The sequence below is a fragment of the Aquila chrysaetos genome, chromosome 5 (genome assembly GCF_900496995.4).
Source record: "Aquila chrysaetos chrysaetos chromosome 5, bAquChr1.4, whole genome shotgun sequence".
Classification (NCBI taxonomy): domain Eukaryota; kingdom Metazoa; phylum Chordata; class Aves; order Accipitriformes; family Accipitridae; genus Aquila; species Aquila chrysaetos.
The window spans coordinates 27756158-27776058 of NC_044008.1; the positions used below are offsets into that span (position 1 = coordinate 27756158).

At 44.1% G+C, this 19901-nt stretch overlaps 1 protein-coding gene across 11 annotated transcripts in view; it reads right to left on the bottom strand.

Moving 5' to 3' along the window:
• The window catches only part of ST7 (suppression of tumorigenicity 7), a 156085-nt gene that overhangs the window by 51094 nt on the left and 85090 nt on the right, over positions 1-19901 (bottom strand). For 9 of the 11 annotated variants that reach the window (XR_005932366.1, XR_003923422.2, XM_030014623.2 and 6 more), the window contains exons 3-7: positions 11986-12145; positions 7293-7347; positions 6609-6724; positions 5356-5431; positions 697-851 (exon numbers count right to left, since the gene is read on the bottom strand). Coding sequence is in view for 9 of the 11 variants with exons in the window: in XM_030014623.2 (XP_029870483.1) it covers positions 697-851; positions 5356-5431; positions 6609-6724; positions 7293-7347; positions 11986-12145 (562 nt within the window). In the remaining 2 variants the exon portion in view is untranslated. The remainder of the gene's footprint in view (positions 1-696; positions 852-5355; positions 5432-6608; positions 6725-7292; positions 7348-11985; positions 12146-19901) is intronic. The other 2 variants (XM_041123434.1, XM_030014627.2) reach the window with 1 other exon arrangement.

Genomic DNA, 19901 nt, shown 5'->3' on the forward strand with positions numbered 1-19901 from the left:
CATTTACTGGCAGCGAACCCTCATGTATTTTCTTAAGTTTAAGAAGCATCTAATAAATACCATCACAGCAGCTAAATCTGCTTATTCAAAATTGAAAAAAAAAAAAAACCTCAACTTTAAATTAGAGCACTGTATTATTCCAGTTTTTAATTTTTATGTTTCTGTGACCTTTCTTAATGTATGCAACTAACTTTTCAAATGTCACACTGGTTAATGGGTCTCATTGACTTTTACATAGAACAATGTGGTGTATGTATTTACCCTCACAGCTGATGGCAAAAAACTGGCAAAGCATCACTTCACTCCTGCTTCCATCATTCTTTATTGCCTTTTCACAACACGAGCCCATGTCTTCAAAACAGCTAAAGGCACTTCAGTGCAACTTCCTAGCTGGCCAGCATTTTCTGAACATCAAATCTCTTTTGGCTCTGCTACCTTTTCTTTTCTGTTAAGTAGATGCTACAGTATTTTCTGCCACGATGAAGAAAAGGTGCATTTGTAATCTGAGCATTGCTAGCTCAGCAACAGAATCAAGCAAAAACACCGAAACAGAATAGTCTGGCTCTAGGGCCATATTCCAGCCAATGTTAAATAGTAAGTACAGAGTTCTGAGAGGGAAAAAAAAACCCAAAACCCAAAGAACTCCCCAGAACTTCCCTCCCTTTAGAAATGGCTATTCCCTCGAAAGACACTTACTGTGTTGGGCTTCATACTGGGCACCATGGTGCTGTAACTGCTGACTGCGCCTGTAACAGCCCTCTCCAGCTTTCAGAGCTTGCTTGAACAGCTTCTCTGCTTCTACAATTGTCGTCGCTTCCTCTTCGGCCAAGAGAATATAGGCAGTAGCACACCTGCAAAAATATCAGAGGAAAAACCATGAGAAAGTTGCATGAAGTAAAAGCTATACAAAGACATGCAGACTGGCAGGATGTACTAAATACAGAGGCAATGGATTTTTGTACATATAATTTTCTGATGAACTATTGTGATGAATAAATATTCTTGCAACCAGACTATGACTCTCATTTGTAGGTACTGTATCACTCAGCCATGTGAGTAAACCTACTGACAACTGCCCCAAAAAGTAAAGCATTGTCTCACTAAGCAATCATGGCCTACATCACTAAAATTCCTTCTGGAAACCAAAACTAGTTTTATGCACTATTGTTTTAACACAAGATGTCTCCATTACCGTAATGGTATGAAAAGAATCAATAGACCTATAACACTTACCATATGCAAAGAACACATTATAAATGTAATTGTAGAGATTAAAAAACAAACAAAAACAATAAAAAAACCCAAATCAAAACAGGAAAGCAGCTTTAGGAATATACAGAAAGGTGAAATGTGTGCTGGGAGTCACCTCACCCAGCTTTTAGCTGTCTAATTCAGATCTCAACTACCTGTGCTCCTCCCCCTCCATCAAGGAGCATCTTCACAAAGCCATTCATTTCACATGTTTAAACATCTCTCTAAGAATAGGGTGAACTGCTGAATGGAGGTGCCTCTCTCATTGACTACAGAGGGAGCGCAGGCAACTACTTCAAACTTGATGGCCACATTTTTAGCAGCTGAAGTTGGGTGGTATACAGCCTGTTGACTTCTTTCCAATACAAAGCATGCTGCTGATAAGATTATTCTTTATACAGAAATAGAACCAGGTTGCAGCTACCTCTACTTGCATTTCACAAAGAGTCATCAGCTGAGGAACAGGAGAGAACAGGTCCAGGTGAAAACAAGATTCCAGGCACCAGTACTTGCTGTGGGCCACCCAGCTGGAAAGAGCTTGGCAGAAAAGGACTTGGCGGTCCTGGTGGACACCAAGTTCAACATGAGCCAGCAATGTGCCCTTCCAGCAAAGGCGGCGAATGGTATCCTGCACTGCATTAGGAGGAGTGTTGCCAGCAGGTCGAGGGAGGTGATCCTTCCCCTCTACCCAGCACCGGTGAGGCCACGCCTGGAGTGCTGTGTCCTGTTCTGGGCTCCCCAGTATGAGAGGGACACAGACATACTGGAGAGTCCAGCGAAGGGCCATGAAGATGATTAAGGAACTGGAGCATCTCACATATGAGGAAAGGCTGAAAGAGCTGGAACTGTTCAGCCTGGAGAAGAGAAGGCTCAGGCAGGATCTCATCAATGTTTGTAAATACCTGAAGTGAGGGTGCAAAGAGGATGGAACCAGGCTCTTTTCAGTGGTGCCCAATGACAGGACCAGAGGCAGTGGGCACAAACTGAAACATAGGAGGCTCTGTCTGAATATCAGGAAACACTTTTTTACTCTGAGGGTGACTGAGCACTGGCACAGGCTGTCCAGGGAGGTTGTGGAGTGACCCTCCCTGGAGAGATTCAGAAGCCGTCTGGACATGGTCCTGTGCAACATGCTGTAGGTGGGCCTGCTGGAGCTGGGGGGTTGAACCAGATGACCTCCAGAGGTTCTTGCCAACCTCGATCATTCTGTGATATGCGAGTAGAACAGGACAGGCTTATAGTTCCCTTCTGCAAAAGTCTTTTATGCTACATGCTCTCTCAGTTAAATTGCTGTCCAGGAACAAACAATTCTTTTTCTCCTTCTGATGAAACACGTGAAGTACAATCCATAAGGCACCAGTTTACGGAATTCTAGAATCATAGAATCACAGAGTGGTTTGGGCTGGAAGAGACCTTAAGGATCACCTAGTTCCAACCCCCCTGCCATGGTCAAGGATACCTTCCACTAGACCAGGTTGCTCAAAGCCCCATCCAACCTGGCCTTGAACACTTCCAGGGATGGGGCATCCACAACCTCTCTGGGCAACCTGTGCTAGTGCCTCACCACCCTCACAGTGAAGAACTTCTTCCTTACATCTAATCTAGATCTACACTCTTTCAGTTTAAAACCGTTACCCCTCATCCTGTCACTACACTCCCTGATAAAGAGTCCCTCTCCAGCTTTCTTGTAGGGCCCCTTTAGCTACTGGAAGGCTGCTATAAGGTCTCCCCAGAGCCTTCTCTTCTCCAGACTGAACAACCCCAACTCTCTCAGCCTGTCTTCATAGGAGAGGTGCTCCAGCTCTCTCATCATCTTCGTGGCCCTTCTCTGGACTCACTCCAACAGGTCCATGTCCTTCTTATGTTGGGGGCCCCAGAGCCGAACACAGTACTCCAGGCGGAGTCTCGCGAGAGCAGAGTAGTGGGGGAGAATCACCTCCCTTGACCTGCTGGTCACACTTCTTTTGATGCAGCCCAGGATACAGCTGGCTTTCTGGGCTGCAAACGCACATTGCTGGGTCATGTTGGGCTTATCAACCACCACCCCCAAGTCCTGCTCCTCAGGGCTGTTCTCAATCCGTTCTCTGCGCAGCCTGCATTTGTACTTGAGATCCACTCAACCCACGTGCAGGACCTTGCACTTAGCCTTGTTGAACTTCATGAGGTTCACACAGTCCCACCTCACAAGCCTGTCAAGGTCCCTTCCCTCCGGTGTGTCAACCGCACCACACAGCTTGGTGTCATCGGCAAACTTGCTGAGGGTGCACTCAATCCCACCGTCCATGTCGCCGACAAAGATGTTAAACAGCACTGGTCCCAATACCAACCCCTGAGGAACACCACTCTTCACTGTTCTCCACTTGAACATCAAGCCATTGACTGCAACTCTCTAAGTGCAGCCAACTCCTTATCCACCAAGTGGTCCATCTGTCAAATCCATGTCTCTCCAATTTAGAGACAAGAATGTCATGCAGGACAGTGTCAACTGCTTTGGACATGTCCAGGTAGATGACATCAGTTGCTGTTCCCTTATCCCCCAACACTGTAAACCCATCGTAGAAGGCCACCAAATTTGTCAGGCATGATTTGCCCTTAGTGAAGTCATGTTGGCTGTCACCAATCACCTCTTTATCTTCCATGTGCCTTAGCATGGGTAGTGAGCTTGCTGTGCGCCCTCCTTGCTGCCTAAGGATCCTGAACTCCACCATTTCATGGTCACTGCAGCCAAGGCTGCCCTTGAGCTTCACATTCCCCACCAGCCCCTCCCTGTTGGCAAGAACAAGGTCCAGCATATCACCTCTCCTCGTTGGCTCCTCCATCACTTGGAGAAGGAAGTTGTCATCAATGCATTCCAGGAGCCTCCTGGATTTCTTATGCCCTGCCCTGTTGTCCCTCCGACAGATATCAGGGTGGCTGAAGTCTCCCCTGAGGACCAGGGCTTGTGAATGTGAGGCTGCTCCTATCTGTCTATAGAGGGCCTCATCCACTTGGTCTTCCTGGTCGGGTGGCCTGTAGCAGACCCCCACTGTAATGTCACCTGTCCCCGCCCTCCCTTTCATCCTGACCCATAAGCTCTCGGTTGGCTCCTCATTGATGCCCAGACAGAGCTCCATGCACTCCAGCTGGTCACTGACACAGAGGGTGACACCCCCTCCATGTCTCCCCTGCCTGTCCTTCCTAAAATGCCTGTATCCTTCCATTCCAACAGTCACAGAAGCCATCCCACCACGTCTCTGTAATGCCAATAAGATCATAGCCCTGCAGGTGTGCACATGCCTCTAACTTCTCTTGTCTATTCCCCATACTATGTGTGTTTGCACAGAGGCCTTTAAGTTGGGCCTCTGATGAAGCTGACTTACTGGCTGGAGTGGCTGCAATTCCTTTGTGCTGCTCTTCAGGTGCTCTCCTGCTGACCTGTGATCCCTCTCCAGGCTCTGGGCATCTATTGCTGGCACTGGCATCAAACTGGTAAGAGTGGTATGGATTGAAGTTCCCCTCCCCCAGCAACTTTAGTTTAGAATGCAGTAATCTGACAGCAACCTAAGGGACTCTCTCCGCTTTATGCACTTTGGCAACATTTATACAGTTTGCCATGCCAGTAAAGCATCACAGCATTGAGTTTATTGTGGAATCTCAGAATACTACACTTCTCATTGAGTCCATTATTTATTTTCTCAAAGACCAAAAGTCCCAGAAAATGACATCATATTCTCTCACACTATGAAATGAATATTTCAGAAGGTGTTTATGAGTCCCTTCTTTCTTGCCTCTGTTCAGGATGACTGAGAAATCCAAAAGGGAACTCTCCATCCCATAAATGCATATTTCATATGCTCATCAGGAGGCAACTTAATTAACACTTCGCTATGCTGATCCAAAGCCCACTGACATCAGTGGGAAGGCTCCCATTGTCATCGCTGCCCTAAGGATCTTCTGGGTGGCTAGCACAACATGCAGCTGTGCTTTTTTCCTCCCATTGTAGGCCCTCCTGTGACAGGCCTGTAATCATGGTTAAAAATTACTGTAGCAAACCCCCTGCCTTAAGCTATCATCAAATGGATTTTTAAATGACAGGAAATAAATGTTACTGTTGTTGTCACTCACTCATTCAATTCCAAAGCTTCATGTGCTGCAGAAATTCGGGCTTGGGGGTTTCTCTCTCTCCAGGCTTTTTGCATTACTATTCAATAAATGAAGCAGAACAGGGGCATATCAGTCATTACAGCGTTAACAAGGAGAATCTACTGCATTATAACAACAGAACTTATTGCTCTCAGCCTGACTCACTCCAGAGCATTTCAAAGAGCTCAGTGAGCACTCAAAAGATACATAATCAACACGAGCTTTTGTCCCAAATACTCAGCTTTATTCTTTCATTTAATTATACTTTTTTCCATGGGAAAATCTGGCTGAGAGATCACGCCATCTGCACTGTCACATACAGAGGTGACAAGCAGCTGTTTCCTCTTGGGGTAGTAGATTCCACAGGGCATAGTACAAGTATACAAGGATAGTCAGGATTCTTATTCTAGTTCCTTACTGTGCTGCTGCTTTAGGGGAATGTTAAATGGAAACAACATCCAGGCTAATCAGACCACCTCATAATTAGCCCATAGAGTTTAGGAAACAGGATTCATGTTTATCACGTGTCAAAAAAGCACAGTATGTTCTCTTCTGTAATTATGCCCTCAGAATGGAGAGCCCAACTATATATCTCTCTTTTCCTAAGGAGATACAAAAAGACAAAGACGACTTGTCTCTTCAGAGGTAAATTCTGACAATCTAAATCATTGGCGTACATTTTTAGCAGAACCAAAGTCTGCATGTGGACTTAACAGTAAAGGCTTAACACAACTAAAGCTGCTTATATCAAATTCCGTTGTAAATGTGTTGTCCCCATTTTTTACAGAGCTTCTAACTACATCAGGGAATGAAACACAGGACACAAGTTTTACATAAGCTCTCTCTCTTCTGTCAGCGTAGACTAACTGGGACCTGTATAATGTAACTCAACATACTACACTACAGCTGGAGGCAAATTAAGCTATACATGTTTGAAGCCACTGCAAGAAACAGGAGGAAAAAACCAAGTCTTTACACTTGCAAATGGTACCTTGAGTGACTTCAGCAAGAAAGTAGAACAAAATAGCGACACAAATTAGATAGTTTATACCTACATAGATACTTGTTCAGATCTAGAATACTACGAATCCAACAGCAACAGCTTTCCAGCATGATCGAACTTTTGCCTTTCCTTATCTACCTGAGAGAACTGATATCTGACTGCATTTTTCTTGCATCAGTTTAAAACAATCATTAACCTATTAGCAAAAACGGTTGATCACAAGGTCTCTTACTAGCATCTGCAGGCCGTAAATGATCCGTGTCACATGTAAAGAAGGTCTGATGGTCCTGTGCTGAAAGATTCATATCATAGTAAGTCAAAGGTTCTCTCCCTGTTACCCATGTATACCTGCAAACACGCCAACAAAGAGACATTTTGGTTAATGAGGTCATATTCAGCAAAATGAATCTAGAAAAGAACCCTAGATGTTAGAGATGGGCATAGCCTACCAAGTTCACCCAGCCAGTCTCCTAGCCAACATACACTGCATTTCACTGTACTGTGATGGAGTGACAGTAGTTGGACCTAAGCTAAAGAGGATATTGGAAAGTGCACACTGGAAACTGGCAACACATATTCAAACATTAAGACTACAGGAAACCTAGATATAATTGATTAGTTTGCTATAACTGATTTGAACAAAATTACTGTATTAACAGTACCAGGTACACTGCACTTAGGTTTTTCCATTTTTTTTTATAAGGTCACTAAAAAATGCAGAAATAACAAGTGCACGAGCATGAATTTAAATTCTTTTTCATTCAGAAACATTTCACAAATGACAGAAAAACCTAGCATGAGCCCATGTGTCCACAGTTGTTTTTGTTTTTTCATCTCTGAGTTAGATTAATAGAAAAGTACAGTTAAGGTCTTTAACCCAGTACTATGTCTAAAACTGTAACATCGTAGCACTTACCGATTATATTCGGCTCCTCTGAACAGATTTAAAGGATTTCGCCAGACTTTGCATTCTGTCATAAACAGAAACAGACAATAATGAATCTCTCCCAAATTACAATGGTGCATGAGGTTTATCAGAAACATTGGTTACCTTCTAATGAGCCTTATCAAATTACTTTTATTTTTCATAGGTGCAAATGGGGAAAAAAAAAAAAAATCAAGCGCATAGAGATGCAGGTAACCAGACTGTTCTTCCCTTTTAAAGTAATAATTTCATTATAAATTAGTGTCAACAAATGTAATCATTCCAGACAAATAACCACTAACAAAGCTCCAAATGCCAGGTGAAAAGATAATACTGATTAATGCCAGGACACACATTTACCGTAATGCAGAATTGAAGAGGGATCACGCTGGGTTATTGCACTGAAAAACAGCAATTAACTCAGTCCCTATAGATTTGTTATTTCTACAAAAAAACTTCACTGTCCAGTCAATACTGTAAATCACCAAGAATCTCAGCTACAGTTGCTAAATTTAATTCCTCCTTTACTCGTGAAGTAAAAAATCCACGGCAACATCTGCTGACCTTACTTAAGTTACAAGCATCCCAGGGTTGACAAAAGATGCTGAAATTGATTGGAAGAGAAAAGTTCATTGCATTGCAAAGGTTTGGGAACACTAAAAGCATTTCAGACATTTCTCTCGGGGAGGGAAAACTGCAAATTCTTCACACTACAGGTAGGAAGAGACGAGAAAATCCACAACAATGTAATTTAGAACAGAACTCGGGGAGGGGGGGGGAATCACAAAAATCAATTTCTGTAGCTTTTGAAAAAGTGAGGTCTTGATTCTGGCTTTTCTTTAATTTAACACCAGACTTTTCTCTTCATTTCAACAAAGACAATTCACTTCAGTGAAGGCGAGACCAGAATCAAACCCAATATTTGCACAGAGACTCACTGAGAGGCAGCATGCTGTTCACCACAGATCTGCTAGTGGATGACCCCTCATGTGGTGCTCTGCAAAAACTCATCAGTAGCACTGGCCCTGCAGCATTTCACCAGCTGCTTTCCACCACCAAAAGTCAACCAGCACATTTTTCCCTATGAAATGTTGGGACATCGTTTCTAAAGAGATCATAGCAACAGTTTTCTGGTGGGATATTGAGTCAGCAGGGTATCTACTCTATTTTATACAACACTGGTAAGTATATGCCTGTTCCATTAGAGACAGAAATACAGAATGGCAAGTCAAGCTCTTCTCTTTTCTCACAGACACAGCTCCCACTTCTGAGTCTGAGGCTGAAGTGGCATGGAGAGAAAACATTTTACACAAATTATTTGCAATAACATAATGACACCCGCAGCTACACAAAAACTAGTCAAGTAGCGTGGGAGGTGGACCCTCAGCTTGCTGCCTACATCACGTAAAACGTGCACGGAACAGAGACACAGAACAGGAAGATGTTTGGGAAGAGTGAGTGCATTGATTATACATCTGCATCTTTCAACTACTTCAGCACGTAGCTAATATTAGAAAGCTCTACTGGTTTACTCAGCAGAACTGCTTGATCGACATTCAGCCCTTCTGTTGTGCAGCCAGAGGGTATGGCTGTTTGACAAGGTTCAATCTGACAGTTTTTACATAATATGACTTTCAAACCATCGTAAATATTAAGTCAACACCAGCCTTCTCAGTTCCAGAGGTACAATTCAATGGCTTGGCTTACTCTGTTTGCAACCAACAAGATTAGGCAACAACTATTTGATCACAGTGACACCATTCTTTTTGCTCATCTTACTTAAATTTAAGTGGTTATACTTTAACTGAAGCATGCAGTACTTCAGCATTGTAGCAGGGAAAGGTGGAATTGGGGAACAAAAGGGGAGGTGAAGAAGGGATTTTATTACCACCTCCTGTCCTGGGGGTAGTTTGGCATCCGTCTGGCTAGTTAAACATGATGTGCTCTTTGTTCTTTTTGTCTTGGTATCTGCTGATACCATGGTCTCAGTACAACCACCATTCTTCTGACCTTTCTGAAGACAAAGATATCTACCGCAATACTCTACCATGGTCAAACATCTACATAGGAAAACATGGTGAGCCAAGTGAAAAAGCCATCTTCACTTTGTTGGATAGTGAAAGAAAGATCCCAGTGTTGATGCATGGTAAACTGAAAAGGTTGCCTTTTCTGTTACATTACAAACTTATAACTATGTCCTTATTTTATACAAGCAATTAGGATTTATTGAAGATTAATCTTTCAGCTCCTTGTTCAATGATGACATTTTGAGCACCGATATCTTTCTGAAGGCACGAATAACAGGCTATCTGTACAGACACACTGTCCAGAGACACAGTGAGAGTCCCAACTCATAGACTCGAGTGCCAATGCACTGAAAGCAAATAGACTCTTTGATATTTCTTTATATCAGAAAAGTCAAGAAGCTTGGGTGAACATCATTAGTCAAAATACTGTACCTTCTGCTTTAAAATAATGGGAGTTATTTCAGAGCTGCTGAAGTGTGACTGAGTGCACTGATGAGTGCACACAGGTGTTTCCAAGCCATCCCATGCTTTCTGCCAGTTCACCCAAATCTAATATCCTGGACCATGCAGTGCTGCTATTCACAGCCTCTCCTCAGATGGGAATGACAACAGCTGAATTTGCTGTGCTATATGGAGGCTTCCCTAAGTAGAAACACTCAGTAGAGCAAGGTTTTTTGAGGCCACCTATTTTATTTAACTTGTGACTTCAAAGCTGATTTTGTTTGCTTGTTTTCATGAACACTGAAGAGCAGAAATAAAATTTGCCAGGTACAGACATAGGCACCTCAGCTGCTAAACAATGCTGCTTTCTCCATAACTGAATTTTGTGGTTTTTTCCTTCACTTTTCCTCACTTGTTAGCTCTGGTATATTTTAAAAGCTTGCAGAGAAAATAAATTTAATGAAACCGTAATTGATTCTAGGGGCACATCCCTAATGAAAGCTGAATTAATTCCCAATATTAAGATTATGGCCTGTATGCCAAGCTAGGGCTGAAACAGGTAAGCTTCGCTTTACAGATGAGGAACACAAGCCGAGATGCTCCTGCCCTGGCTTTCTTTAACAGTGAGTACCTCCAACTCAAGCCAAAAGCAACAGTATTTCAGCATCTTCATCACTCATGGGCTAAGTTTTCAATTCATCCCCCCCAGGTAGCCAAGTCACCCAAGCAGGGAGAGAAGTTCCCCTGGGACTCCTCTTCAGTCCACAAAGATCAGCGCTTGGGGGGCTGATTCATTTTAGGCAGGCTGGTCTGTCTCTCAGAGGAACCATCCCCGGGCAACCAGGCACCTGACTCAAAGCGCCTCAGCAAAATCCCAAACTCTGTGACGTGAACAAAGTGACCTGCAGGGACAGTCCTCCAGCAGCAGAGCTGTAACAGGACTCAAGCTGCCTCTGTTCAAAACTGACATCCTCCCCTCCATCCCATAAGAGCTGATTTCTCCTGATTTAACACTTTTTCACCAGAGCAAGTAAATTTGTATTCATCATACAAACCTAACAAAAATTACAACTCACACACTTGTACCACTTCTGTAAAGCTCTCAAAACACGTCCTTGATCATCTGTTCATTCAGAATAATCATATGCACTAGAAAAGAAGCCCCAGAGTGTTAAGGTCAACTTTAAAGGCTTGAACGGCTTAAAGTCAGACACCTTTAGTCTGATTTGCAGCACCTACTCCTAGCACTGAAACTCACAAGGGCTGTGAATGCCTGGAAGCTCATCAAAATCAAGCTCATCAAATGTGTGAAATCAGGCCCCTTAAACCGGAGGCCTGTTTTTTAAAACCTGACTGTGTTATGACTTGCCCAAAGTCATCAATCAAATTGGTAGCAGAGTCAGGAATAGAACAAGCCCTTAAGCTATTAAAAGCCACTGTGCTTCCATTTACTAAAGTGAAATCCAAATGTTGTTTACATACTGCTTACATTATCTAAAAAATAAAGCGAGGCAAAAGCAGATGGGCATTCCTGACATCCTTTTCTGACTTTTTGTTTTCTTACAACGTTGGTTTATTCAAAAGAATTTAAATAAAAATACTGCCTGCCTTTAGAAATCATACTGCAGAAAGAGCACGTGCAATTTAGCAGGGCTTTCAGAAGGAGGGGGGAAGAGCCGCACTGGCAACGCAGCCCGAGCAACGAGCGCTGCGTGACTTCGGAAAGATATAATTGGCCGGAGCAATTAACGAAGCAGCTCTGCCTTTTATTTTTCAACACAAACGGTTTAAAGGAAGCCTTATCTGGTCTCACGGCTCAGCGGAGACGACATTTGTAACGCGGGCCCGTGGCGGGCGGCCCAAGGCACGCCTAGCTCCCGCTGCCACGACAGAGCCGGGCCGAAGCGGAGCGCGGCACCCTCGGCTGAGGTAAACGCGGGGTGTCCCGGGGCAGGAGGGCTGCCTGCCCGCAGCGGCTGTGCCGGGCGGCCGCGGCTCGGCCGGCAGCTCGCTCCCGCGGCCAGTTCCAGGGCTCGCCAGCCGGCCCGGCCGGCTGCCCGCCGTGCCGGCCCTCGGGTCGGGACCCGCCGAGCGACGCTGGCGCGGGAACCGTCAGAAGCACAGCTTCACCCTCGGGCCGCCTCGAAAGCCGAGGGAGAGGCGGCAGCTGCCGCCGGCGGCGGCGGAGGGCCGCGGGCCGCCCCGCCGCCCCTCACCTGAGACGCTCTGGCGGCTGGAGTCCGCGTCCCCGTTGGCGGCGCTGGCGGCGCTGGGCGCGCTGTTGTCCACCCCGCCCAGCAGAGGGCGCAAGTGGCTCACCGAGACCTGCTCGATGAAGGACGTCCCGTACTTGCGGAAGTACCACCACTCGAAGATCTGCAACACACAGGGAGAGCGCGCCGCGTCAGCGCCCGCCCACGCCCACGCCCCGCCCCGCGCCGCGCGGCCGTTAACGGCTGCCCCGTCTCCTCAGCCCGCTCTCCCGTCCCTCAGCGAGGCGACGGAGCCGTGACGGGGCGGAGGCGCAGGCGGGCAGACCCCGGCCTCCCCACGGATCCGCGCCTCCCTCCCTCCCTCCGCATCCTGAGGGAAGCACCTGCCGGCGTCTTCCCCGCCCCAGGAGCACCGAGGCCCGCTCGCCGCAGCGGCTTGCCGGCCGGCCTCCCTCCCTCCCTCCCTCCCTCCCCGCGGCATTCTGAAGAGTTCAAATTTGATCCAAGTTCGTGCCGAATCCGGCAAATCGCTTTAAAAACCTGGTTTACAGGAGGTGAAAAAACATCTCAATCTTGTCCGCAAAAAGATTTGGGTTGGGTTCCGGGGTTTTTTTAAGCCAAAGAACCGTACGTCAAATTGTTTCTTTTAAAGGCATTTGAAATTGTTAGCAGCGTTCCTTTACATTGACTTATGGAGAAAAAAACCCCAAAAACCAGGAGTTCAGCTCCATCCAGTCTGACATCAGCCACGTAAATGGGATGCTGCAGTCAGGAGCATACTCTCGCCGCCTCTTTCCCCAGCTCCCTCTGCAGTCAAGGGAAAGTGAGGAACAGCAGGTTTGCTTGTTCTCCCAGCATGCTTCCAAAGGAATTTACTGAGCTTAATTTCAAAAATGTTAAAAAATACCAAACAAACTCCAGGAAGCTGAATCCTAGTCCTTTTAGGATTTTTTTCCCCAACTGAACCGTGTTTTGTTTTGTTTTGTTTGGCTGACTTGGACTGATTCCGAATTAATTTTATTTTCAGGCTTTTGGTTCAGCTAGCAAATCAGAAATGATTATTTATAGAGCTCTACTTGGAAAATCATTCCACAGCCTAAAAGAACACCTTGTAATTGAAATTATATACATAAATATATATTTGTGGTATTTTCACTGAGAAATTATATTCTTGGGTAAGAGTACACGTATTTCAGGAAACCACATAAACCTGGAAATGAAGACTATAATTTCATATAAAGAGAGAAAAGGTTTTGACTGTAAAAACTGTACAGGCACACACGCTTATAACGAGTATGTAAAGTGAGTGTACTTTGCAGCTGCACTTGAATCATCACCAAAACATCTGTATACCAACTGAAACAAAAGCAAATCAAAGGGGTTTTGAAATATTTGACAGTACTTTGTAGAATTGATTACACTAGAAATTGCGAATGAATGATCTTTGCCCTTTCTATATTACTTGGTGCCTCCATGTTTTTTTGCCAGTGCTGAAAGCTTTTATAAAATCTCCACAAAAAATAAGAAAGGTTATTTATTAATTCTTACTACAAATAGGCACAATCAGCAACAAGTGAAAGCATTGCATTCACATCTTTGACACCATCGGCACGCTGTCGAGCAGGTTCTGATGGGCCGGTCAGGAGCCAGTAGGCTCTGGAAGGCCTCTTAGGAGTCTACCTGCTGCAGAGAGGTTCGGGCTGGGCTCTACACTCTCCCTCCCACAATATATTTTCATTTTTAAGTTCTCATGAGCTCTTTATGTAACTGAACTGACTTCTGTCTCCATGGGATTGTCTGTAAACAAGACGTATGGGGTTTTTTCCCCCCTTTAAACCATTCCATAGGGGAAAACCAGAAGATAAACCTTCTGGCATGGTAAGAAAATGTTCCTTTCCAAAGGATACTCCAATGCATTCTACACTGGGGCTTCCCCTAAGCTCAGCTGTGTTGTTAAAGCATCTAGAGCATGCATACGGAGGAAGCTGACCCTAGCTGCACTGGAATGGAGTGGGAACATAGCTGGTGGCCACTTGAGACAAGTTCACACAAGAGTGCGTGGCAGGCCTGGAGATCACTCGGTCTCCAAAACAATCTAATGGCTCATCTAGGAGACATCAACAAGGAAGAATGGAGCAGTCTGATGAGGAGAAGACAGAAGGGCTATGTGAACACATAAAGGTCACAAGCATGCACTTGGGAAGATAAACAGATGGTCACAGAGAAACAGGACATAAACACACCCAGATCTTTGTGAACTCTACATCCCAGGCGTACCACCGAAAACCCACACAGCCTGGACAGTTCCTCCTGACACAGGCTCCACAGTGTGTTTGTTGCTGTACTCGTTCCATTGGCACGCGCTTGCAGCAGCGGCCAGATGGGAATCCCGGGAGCCAGGGACAGAAGGCTAAGGAATATCAGCTGATACACTGATCAGCTGTATCGGCTGATACACTTCCCCTGGCATGCACCACTGCCTCCGAATGCTGGAGATGGTGGACAGGGAGCTGGCACAGGTGAGCCAGCTTTGGTTTAAGCTGTTCTCATGCTCTTAGGCACACAACACATTCTAAGAGGCTTAGAATTTAAATCTTATGATCTAAGGCAGCATCATAACCTAAGCAGGCAGCGTGTGGCTGACCATGAGAGAAAGGCTGTGCCGTAAGGTACAGTCACAGATCTGCTGTGAGCATCTGTTTCTGTTTCATCTTTGGAAACTTTGAAGCTTGAACAAATCAAGGCACACAAGCCACAGAGGGAGTGGTTGTTAGGAATCAAAGATTGTACTGAGGCAAGGGACAGTCGGTAAGAGTATCGCTGTAATGTAAGTCAGGGACTGAAGTACAGCTGCCAGACTGGCTGCTCAAAACTCTTGGCAGTTACAGACCGTATCTAACAAGCTTCGTACTTTCTTTAAGAGAAGAAAAAGGCCAGATTTTTCAAAATGTGCTAATAAATTCCTGTTCATTATTTCCATCATAATCAGCTTTTAGATAAAAAGTAAAATCCAGAGAGGGAGAGTGAGCAGTACAAGAGCATGCTTGAGCCCACTTGCCCTGCACAAATGTATACCAGCTGGAAAACTGTCACGCTGAATTTCAATGAAACTGAGGCTACAAGCAGAAAGAATGTGTATATATATATATGTGCTCACTACTACAGTTCAGCTGAGTGACAGGAACTTGCTAGAACATGTGACACAGCTCTAAGTCTGCCTCCCTAGACTTACAAATACATTAATTACTTTAAAAAATGGCATTAAAGCTCGTAAATTGTTTCAGGCAGCTTTGAAAAATATTTGCAATGTTGAGTGAAGCCAGGGCCAGGAAACATCAGCCAGATCTCAATGCATACAGTGTCTTAGAAATTAAAGCCATAAATCATCACCATAATAAGCCTTTGCTTGCAGTGATTTGTTCAGGGTGTATGAGAAGGTAATCTGTAATCTGGTACTGAAGTCAAAACAATAAAGTCTCTTCGCAGAATTTTTGCACCTTTCTCAGACAGCATCAGCTGTTTTGAAACCTGATTTCTATAAATCAAATTTGATTTCTAACTGCACCAGCCAGTTTGAAAGCAATGTGAAGTCAACAAGCTTTTGACAGTTCAGCAGATGAGAGATCATCTGGCAGAATAATAGCTGACTGTAAGGATTAATTACCCATTGAAAGAGATCTGGATCAGAGAGGAAATTAAGGAGAAAGATCATTTCTGCACCACTTCTGAAAGAAAAGGCCACCTCATTTCTGCCACATACATACAGTGGGAGGGGAGCTCATCTTCACAGACCTTGTCTCCTTCCCAGCAGTGGCAAACTTCTCTGGGCTCTTTCTAGTTGGTGCCTGTGCTTTCAAATCAGAACAGGGTCAAACATACCCAAACCCTCAAGGGATCTTTGAAACCATTATGTTCACAAAGGCCAAGTTAAAACCCTGTTCTGAACATTTCCAGCTTTGTGTGTTTAGAAATCCAAATCTAGAATTTTTTATTTTTTAATCTGGTATGGGTAACACTTAATGTAAGAGTATTTGATTTTGGAAAACCCTTATTGATGATTTCTAGAAATGCATGGCTATGAAAAAACAACTTGTAGGTGACAAATATACTTGGGTTAAGTAAGAGCCAGTTAATCACTCATCAGAAGTCTTAATTTCATTTCATAAGAAGTATCATTTCAGATACTTGCTTTGGACTTTTTTTTACTCTTGGTTTTCTGTGCAGGTACTTCTCCTCCCCTGTGCAATGAAAACATTACAGTCATCCTCTTTCTTATCTCTGCTCTCACATACAGACAATCCCGGATCATCTTATTTCTCTGTGTTGCAACAAATCTATTCTGCATCACTTGGATATCTGATCTTCCTGCCTGTTTTTTCAGAACAGATATTCAATCATAAATGCGTCAGTTCACAAGGGATGGTTTTGATGGTGGTTCTCACTGAACCAAGTAGCGATGTCTATCAGCGATTTGAATTATGCTTTCCTGTTTATCATATCCGAGACAGGCATCCTCTCTTACAGCAAACACTCTCTGCAGTCCTCTCCTAGTGTATGTGTATTGAGTCTTCAACAGAAGCATTAAAGGATTTTGTTTGCTGGCAACTTGCATAGCTCAGAGTTCTCATTCAGCCTCGTAATGAGGCTTCCAGGTCTCGGAGGAGTAAGATTTGGAGTATTCTTCTAATACAAGGGGTGGTAACAATTGATGTAATGGATTTAAATGAAACTTACTCTCTTGAGGAACAGCATAACGATAGTAGAACTTGATTCCATGGTTAAACCTATTTGATAAATAAAACAGGACCACACCACAGGTTTGGCTGGCCCAGTCATCCGTGCTGTTTGTTTGCTAGCACACTTCCTGGCCTGTGCCAACTGTCCCAGGCAATGACTGGACGTGTTCTAGGGATATCACAGCCCAGGGGCTGTTTCCAGTAGACGGTATGGAAAAGATCATCCTGTTTTGGGAGGCAAGAGTGTTTATCCGTATGGATGTGACTATACAATGCTACTTGCCTTCTGACAAAGAAAGCCCCTGGTCTGTTTTATTTAGCTGTTAGGGGTAGCCAGTGACTCAAGCAGATCCTCCAGTCCTGCCCAGCTTTGTCCTAGGAAACAGTACACCTCTGACCATGCTCTCAGTGTCCTTAACAGCAGTCTCGAAGGCTATGCAGCCCCATTCCTTCAGGAGGAAATACACCCATTTAGCATCCTCTTAGACTTTGCTCCTGGTTACTGAACCCCCACTTGTCTTACCCCAAGTAGTCAGTATAAGAAGATACATGCGGTGCTAATGAGCAGCTTATTAAAAAAAAAAAGCTATTTAATCACACTTCATCTACCTCTGGAAATACAGATATGGGAAAGAAAATAATGTATTGCCTGGACTAAGCATAGTAATTCTCTCCACACTGGATAGACCCCAAATACTTACGATACCTTTCTCTTGTCTGTGGACTCGGTTATAGCCTGTCTTCCTACAGACCCTTCCTCTCTCATCTGCTGCACCTTGGCAAGTGTTTCCAGTTTCTTAGGAACTGCCTACAAGGATTCTGCCCTCCCTGACCTGGCAGCCTCCACCGAGCACAGCAGAAACTTTGAACAATTACCACGTATCACTTTTCAGCCGCCAAAGATTGTCCCTGCACAATTGTCAGACTTTCCTGGAGTTTGTGGCAACACCCAGAACTCAGTCACCTCTCTGCTCCTCTGCAGAAGACTACACAAAGGTAACTAAGCAAGAAGAAGAACAATTAATATCTACAGAAAATAAGACAGGTCCCTTCTGTGTTACTCAGGTCCTCTATCAGACTTCATGTACTAGTACCATTGGCTACAAAAGTCTGGGACTCTCACATACTATACACATACTCGGGTAGTAGCAGACAGTCCAGCTGCTCAATGCTAGCCAGCGTGCAGACTCAGCACTCATTCTCTACCTCTGTAGACTGGCTTTCTAATTCTTATCTCTGAAAGACCTGGTATTTGTTCATTGCAGAATGCTTCTCAGTGTGTAGCAGAAAACTCTTACTATTGTCCCAAGCTCTGAAATAGAATAATGGGGCATTCTTGGTGGAGATTCAAGACTGGGGTTCATTTCTGCCTGTGCTTTGTTAGAACTAAGACTCCATCAGTTTGCAGTGCAAACGCCACCCGCACTTGCTAACCAACTTTCACTCTGGTGATAACTGTATGTTAAATACGTGGCCTTATTTAGAAATCTCAGTGGCATTTACATAGTTCCAGTTCACAGCATTTACTGGACGTCAGTTGTGTTTCATGACAGTTTTATTACCCTACCTGTGGAAAACCTTAGCCTCTCAGACACTGAATACAATGAGGCTCATTGTATTCTGTGAGACAGAATCCTGTTTTTTTACTGGATTAAAAGTAACTGTGGTGGAACCAAGTTTCCAATACAATATTTCTAATGGAGCTTTGGACTTAATTTGGTTCCTATTTTTGATGCCTAAAATAGTGCAGAGATGAATTTAATATACGCTAAATTGTTCATTTTAAACGATGTGCTGTAGTCAAGTAATTATTAAGGAGAATGCTTGAGATAGATAGAAAAGTATTTTCTGTACAGTTCTGAGCTATCCAGAAAAGCAAAAAGGTCTGAAATCCTTGCTTCATTTAAGTCACATTGCCTATAGCAAGGCCAGAATTTTACCTAACGAATGAGAACAAAGTAATAGACAAAATAAGATGGGAGAGTAGTGTTTTGCAAAGGAGTCACGCAGCATGCAATTGCCCAAAGCTGGACTCTGCAGAGTCATTGTTTCATGACCCAAACATGAAATAGGAAAAGCATTCACTTTCCCATCAGTTACCACACTTCTGAAATGATGGAATTTTCCATCATTTCATAACCTGCAGTGCTGTGATTTCTCCTTCTGATTAGGAATTGCAGCCAACTGATAATGGAAAGAAATCTGCCAGACCATATGGTGGAAAATTCCAAGGAATGTTACTACATCTAGTCTGAAAAATATCCCTGCAATGTAGATTTGACAAGAGAATGTTTATTTTATAAAAGAGTTTCACTTAATACCATTAGCAGGACTAAGAATCCTTTAGAACTGCAGATGCTGTGTAGTGTGACAGATAAGTGTGTGGTAATGTAGGCAACTCAGCATGTTACAGGGCCATTGGTAAACAGCAAGGATATTAAGAAATAATTAATATGAAGCACTATTGGGCTAGTGACGGGCTAGCACCACCTCACTAGATCCTACTCAGCTGTCTTTCCTGATGCACGGTCTGTTCCACTTGCAGCTTCTTCTTTCCATGACCATGTCTGCTGAGTTCCTTTTCCATCATCCAATTTACAGACCACTTGTTCCTCTCAGCACAGACACCGGCCCCTACAATCTAGGGTTCCTGCTGTTACCTGCCTGGCCTATATACCTTTTGCACACTTAGGATGGTGGCATATGAACAGCAGACTACAACTGATAGCAGTAGTGAAGGTCCACAAAAAAAGGCTTTCAATCTTCTTTCAGTCTGTGGCTACACCTCCATCACCTCACTGTTCCTTCAACTTGTTCATAATGGACTTTGTCATGCAGCATTAAGTGAATTTTTTCATTTAAGGCTCACTCAGTCTAATCTCTTCTTGGAAGGCTTCTATTGGTGCCCTTTTGCCCCTTCTTCATATCACAGTCTTGAATACTCCTTGCCACTTCCTTCCTGTACTTTCCATCAAAGTACAGCACTTTTAGAAATGTCTTGCTCACAAGTCTCCTACTGAGCTCATTCCTCAGAAATTGCCTTCATGACTACCATATAAAATATACCTACATTTGCAATCATGCTATACACAGAATTTAGTTACAGGTAATTTAGTCTCTCTTCAGTGTTTTTGTTCCTGTTTGATTCTGTAAGGTATTTCCATAGGGCACAAACTGTCTTTT